The sequence below is a fragment of the Neospora caninum genome, chromosome X (assembly GCF_000208865.1).
Source record: "Neospora caninum Liverpool complete genome, chromosome X".
Lineage (NCBI taxonomy): Eukaryota > Apicomplexa > Conoidasida > Eucoccidiorida > Sarcocystidae > Neospora > Neospora caninum.
This window is the reverse complement of record NC_018396.1, coordinates 6,490,482-6,496,481: the sequence shown is the minus strand read 5'-3', so window position 1 is coordinate 6,496,481 and position 6,000 is coordinate 6,490,482. Positions and strand designations below refer to the sequence as shown.

Sequence of the window (6,000 nt, the reverse complement as noted above, 5' to 3'; positions counted from 1 at the left end):
TTCGTCACGAGTTCTCCACACGACTGTCGATCTGGAAACCCGTGCTCTGCCGTTCGTGTTCTTTCTCTCTGGCTTCCCCCTCTTTGTATATCAGTCTCTCCATTCCTGTTCCTCCCGTCCCCCTTTCGTCTTTCCCTCCTCCTTTTTCTCTCGTTCCTCCTGCCTCCCTCGCCGCCTACGTCTCCCCGTTCGTCCCTGCCTCTCTCCTTTACGGTGCCTTCTGATTTGCGACATTCTCCTTGCCCTTCCTCTGCTACATTTTCCAGGTCTCACCGTTTCTCCTCTGTTCCTTTTCCCTTCTCTTTCCCTCTCCCTCACTCTCCACTCGGGGATACTGCCGCTGTCCCTTCAGAGCCCCTTGAAGTTCAAAAAGCGTAGCGGGATAGGATTGTGGTAGGCATGTGTCGCAACATAACCCACGAACGCAAACATGGCACCCAAAAACGGTCCAAATAAAGTTACCAGAAGTGCGCCAACATCGATGTTTGAATTAGCTGTACAAATGTTTGAAATAAAAATACCGAACGTGACGGCTGGGTTCATCGTCGCCCCGGCTAAAGCCCCCGCCAGGACGCACGCACTGACAACGAAGGGAACCGTCAACTCCCACATCACCCCGTACCCGAAAACGAGGACAAGGACAGCGTAGATCATGACCATCGTAGGAATCACTTCGTGGAACAGCTGGCGGCCGGCGCTCATACCCGGATCTAAAGGGAGGATATCCAGGGCCTTCCCCATTATTCCGTATCCAACAAACGCGCCTACTGTTCCGCCTATCAGTTGAGCGGCTATGTAACTTACCAGATCTAACAGCGTGAAACGTGGATCTGTCAGATAAATTGTACACGATACCGCTGGATTGAAATGTGCGCCGCTGATATCCTTAAACAGCGTAATCAAGGCAAAAATGGTACTGGTGATGGACAGCGGCGCTGCCTGAGCGCCGCCTTCTTTCGCTAAACCAAAGGCAACTGCGGTAACGATGACCATCGCTGCAAAGAATTCACACAAATACTTTTGCATGTTGAAGATGAAACGTTCGAACCTTCCCAGTTCTGGGGTCAAATAGTCGCGCTCAGGTTCTACCCCTGACTCGCCTCCTCCTTCAGAACCTGCTGACAAACAAATTGGGAGGAAACGAGAACAAGCACATGCGAATGCGTGGGGGTATGCCACAACGATGTACATATTCGGATCACTGAAACTTTAATCACAAACATCAGCGTACTGTTATCGTGCAGTAAGGTGATACGGACCAGGTAACGAGACGCTCTCCTGAGCCTGCTGAGGAGGACTCTGTGCGTTTGACGAGGATTCAAGTGCCATGGGGCAAATGGATAGTTATGCGTTCGACAGATACGCTCGCAAGGAGTAGTCACACAAAACGCAATTCGCTGTTCCGGAAACACACGTGAACGCTCGAATCACGTTTCGGCCCTTCTCTTCTGAGGTTTTCCTCCACAAACAAATGGACATTCTTCAACACACAGAGACGAAGTTTTACCTTTTTGACTCCGGTCGACATGCCGGAGCTGGTCGTCTTCCTCAAGGCCGAGTGCATGCGCTAGATGGGCACTGCGACCCATCTCATCTGACAGTGGAGTCCGAAGGTGTATGTCTCCAGCTGCACACGCACGTAAACGGTGTTTTCCCAGGTGGAATAAGAATTCGCGGTCAAGATGGAGGCAGGCTCCCACACACTGGCGTTCGCTGCTAGAAACTGTAACTGAACCATACCGGTAGAGGGTGGACGCCCTGTGCCGCCGCAGGTCGTCGCTGGAATCAGTTTCCTCCGAGGCGAAACCAAGGACGTGACAGAATCCACACCTTTCGGCGAACAGTGCTTCGTGATGAGCCCAAAAAAACCATCACGCATCTGGACAGGCCTATCTACAAGCTGTACATTCGTTCTTGGCATCATCCGGGCATACTATCCATAAGAGATTGACAGTCCGAGGCTAGGCGCTTCTAGAGTCAGTCTCGCCAAAAAGTTAGATGTGCATATGCGGCTATGCAAATGCACGTGCATACACATGGATGTGCATATGCAAACATACCTCCTCTGACAGGGGCGAATTGCTGCATTGACGGATGCACGCGTCCTATGAATGTGTTGCTTTCCATGCGTCGAGACAAGACAGCAGCTGTGCTAGAGGTCCGCCCTTGAGCAAAGCCCTGGCCAGGAAATCCTCGTACTGTGTGCGATGGAGATACTCCAGGCATTAGATTGCTTTCTTCAGGTTTCAGGCCGAGAGGCCCCGCCCCAGCCTCTAAGTCACCCCCGACCTTTTCATCGTGGACGTCCTTGGATACTGAAAGAAGAGCAAACAAAAGAATTTGTACCCCCACCTTGGGACAACTCAGGCGACGCTGACCGGCTGACTGATACAGGGAAGTCGAATACGAGTTTATGGCTACATAACTGGTTTTGAACGTTAACACACTGTGGGAGAGCAACACCGCGGAACAGGCCAAAACGTGTGGAATGTCCTTACATTCTGATCAGAAAGAGCTTTCCCCTGCCTCCAGACACCGACCAAAACGAGACCTCTGAATCTGTCCCAGCGACAGATGCATTTCCCTTATATATATATATATATATATATATATATCTATATGTATACCTACATATATTTATATATATATATACATATATACAACTATATATCTAGAGAGACATGCACTGATGACGCCTGTGGAGACATGATTCTATATCCAATTTTACCGACTTGCAGACGCGACTGACTACGCAGAAGAGGTCCACAAGGCAGTCTCGCGCCGTCTGGGCATCACACCTTCTTTGCCGAGGACGAAAGCCCACTTCGTCGAGTTCACATGGACAAGGCGAAGTGCACCTACTTGAGGTCCGATCGTCCGTGGCGGCTGCCATGTTTGCTGCCATCCTTATACTCCTTCTCTCGCTCGCTTGTTATATATGTAGATAGTTTTCAGAACCACGACTCCAACGCGGCACGACGTGGCTCTCTGGCCCTTTTGTCTTTTGAGAAATCCAGCGAAGGCAGGAGTGCTTGCGGAAAAACGCTAAATCGCGGCAGTACAGAGTTGATCGTTAACGCGGAAAAACGTGTAGGAGACTTTTTCAATCTCCGAAGCCGCAGATGGCTTCACCCCAAGGACAACCAGCCGCGGCGCAGTGGTGAGGGTTGCGACTGCCACTGAACGAAATAAAACGCTCTGTCTCTAGTGCTTCGTCCCAAGAAGAGAAACGTCAAATGCACGCGAAAATCCTAGTCAACAGGATGATGGAAACTCATTTCCCAGTGCAGAAAAGGCAAGCACACAAGTAAACGAACTCTTAACAGACAACTTCGCGAGCGCGTTTGTCGTTCCAGGGGTCCACGGGAGATTCCTTGAGTTGTCTTCGCTAACTGAGCATTACGGCGAAACCGCGCAGCAAAGGAGAGAGGCGGCAGAAAGAAACGAATATTTTCTTACCGAGAAATTGAATGGTGTAGTGGAAAGCGCAGAGGACACAAGGGTCATAAAAAAGAGGATTTCCCAAAATCCAGAACCTTGACCCGGACGGGGTAGTGTGTGCGAGTAGGGCGCGGCGCGCTTCTGCGCGCTTTCCTCATTGTGGGAAGAGAACTTTGCAGAAAATCAGAGCCTGGCTTCTCCTGCTTAAAGCAAGAAAAACAACGACAATTTGTCTGAAAAAAGGACGACCCCAACGCGATAACGGCAGGCTTGACGCGCCAGCCCCAGAAAACACGCCGATCTCCCTTTTTTAGCCCAGCAAACTGTGCGGACGAGGCAGCCTTGAAGATACTGCGCTTTGTGGTTTGACCTCGGTGGATTTTTCCACACGAATGCAAGCGTCTTCATTAGTAGCAAACACTGAAGGGTTACGCGCAAAGGAACGGAGCCGAAGACTGCCAAGAAATCAGTGAGTAGTCAGCGCTCTTCACAACCTGCCGGCACACTGCAACTTCCAATGGGTAGTGCAACCCTGACAGTGCTGGCCACGCCGAGTCATCAGCTAGAAAGCGCCACTGGTAGAGCACAGGAGAGACACGTTAGCAACAATCTCTTTCTTCAAAAAGGAAGCAAAACGATGTTGACTGAGGGAGCGTTCTCCTGTTTACCGCAAACTCGCAAGCGGTCTCACTTCAGTTAGTCAAACGACCGTTACCAAAATTCGTAGACATCTGTTCGCGAGACATCTACGTACTGTAGGATTTGCCACCGCATCTTGCTCGGCTGCTCACGTGCTACAGATCGAGACGCGCTTCGGTTGGAAGCACTGCCGTTCGTTTCCTGTGTGCCCTACACTGTGTAGAAGGCGCCTGTTAGGGTTTGGACAGGCAGACAGGAGTCACCAACGCGCAGCAGCAACCACGTGATCAGGTGCGTCTTAGTGCTTCGAAACGTACGCTGTATGGCGGAGAGGTACGAACCGATATATCCGAGAGCGAAGTTTTTCAGCTCGATGCGAGCGTGTGTCTTTTCCCCAAAGCACCAGGTATTGGGTTTGATTCAATGCCGGCAGTGACAGCAACCAATCCCATCGAAGCTGTTGTTCTAAAGCCTTCCAGGAATCCGGTGTCCGGATACCCAAAACTAGACAGAGGGGCTACTGAATGATAGATGTATATGCAAGATGCTAGGCAGCAGATCCTGCGATGAAGAATGTGAATATCTGCCCAGCATTCGAGGAGCACGAAGCACACTTGCCACGGATGCCCGTGAGCACGCCCAACCCGCTGTGGCGTCACTTCTCTCTACTTTTACGGGTTCACCTGTTCCCGATCTCACAACGAACCCTTTTTGGCTGGCCGACCTGGAAAACCGAAGAAGACTCCCAAAAACCTACATGCAGTTGCCTCGCGGTCGTGTTTCGTATCCGACATTGCGGGGTCGACAGTGAGTTGCGTGTGTTGTAAAATAAGGACACACGAGATGCACTGCCCTCTCAAAAACCTTCGTGGAGGACACACAGTGTCATATTTCGCGTACGCGAATCCCGTTTTCAGGGTTTACTGGGCTACAGGGAGACCGCATCATATAAAGTAGTGTCGAGTTTTCCCGCCGACGTCAGCTCGAGATGTGAAGTTTTCTACCGAAAACCCACCAAGTTTTCTTGTCCCATTTGAGACGCTGGCGAACACTGGAATGCATTGTAGCTTCGAGCTGGGAGCGCCAAACGATACAGAGAGCTGCAGTCGTAGGATATTTCAGTATCTTCTTGCATCGCGGGTTTTATGTGGCCGTGGCCTCACAAAAACGAGGTACGAAAACCGTGCCATGTTTCCCTTGGTAATCCGATGCCATGGGTTGCTTTTCCAGACAGATCGTCCTCCATCGAAAGCGTTTTGTCTCTGTGAAGTTTGCTTGAAAGACGCAAAATCTCGAACTCAGCTCAACCCTTTGACTCGCGTGTCAGCGGCGGGCGGCGTTCGAGTGTCGCGTATGTCTCTCAGTCAGGCATCCCAAGGGCGTGAGGAAATCACTTTGGACCTTCTCTTTCGTTTGGGAACGGCAGTGAGTTCTTGCTTACTTGAGCGGAAAAGATGGCTCACCACCAGATTGGTGTGAAAGGGGGAAAGTCGAGGTCTCTTCCTGTCGCGTGTATTTCCAAACGAGACACTGCAACGTCGGGGGGGCTGCTGTGAGTAGGCGGAATGCCGGCGGACGGTTTGCACTGCCTGTGTGTGACATATCGGACTTTGTCGCGTTTCGTGGACTGTTTGAATTTTGACATATGTAGAACTTTTTCGTCTTAATCAGCCTCCTCTCCCACGCGGTTTTCCCTTTTCCACGCACGGTGGTAGTAATCAATGTACTCCGTAGGATACTGCTTTCCTTCCTGTCCAGTTGCGACGGCGAACCAGCTGCGCGGTGTGGTCTTACCAGGACTAACGAAGAAGGCTGTTGTCGTGGGAAAGGTCGAGTTATAATTCGTGTTTTTATCATGCGTTTTCAAAGATTGTCTTTCTTCATGCAGTTTTCGTTGCGGGGCCTTCCTGCGCACCTGTC

At 50.9% G+C, this 6,000-nt stretch overlaps 1 protein-coding gene across 1 annotated transcript; it reads right to left on the bottom strand.

Moving 5' to 3' along the window:
• Positions 1–348: 348 nt before the first annotated feature.
• NCLIV_052370 (hypothetical protein) lies at positions 349–2,893 on the bottom strand (the record flags this gene model as incomplete). Its single annotated transcript, XM_003884790.1, has 4 exons — positions 349–1,118; positions 1,508–1,627; positions 2,061–2,315; positions 2,863–2,893. The coding sequence occupies 4 exons, from the start codon at positions 2,891–2,893 to the stop codon at positions 349–351; spliced, it is 1,176 nt and encodes a 391-aa protein (XP_003884839.1).
• Positions 2,894–6,000: the final 3,107 nt, after the last annotated feature.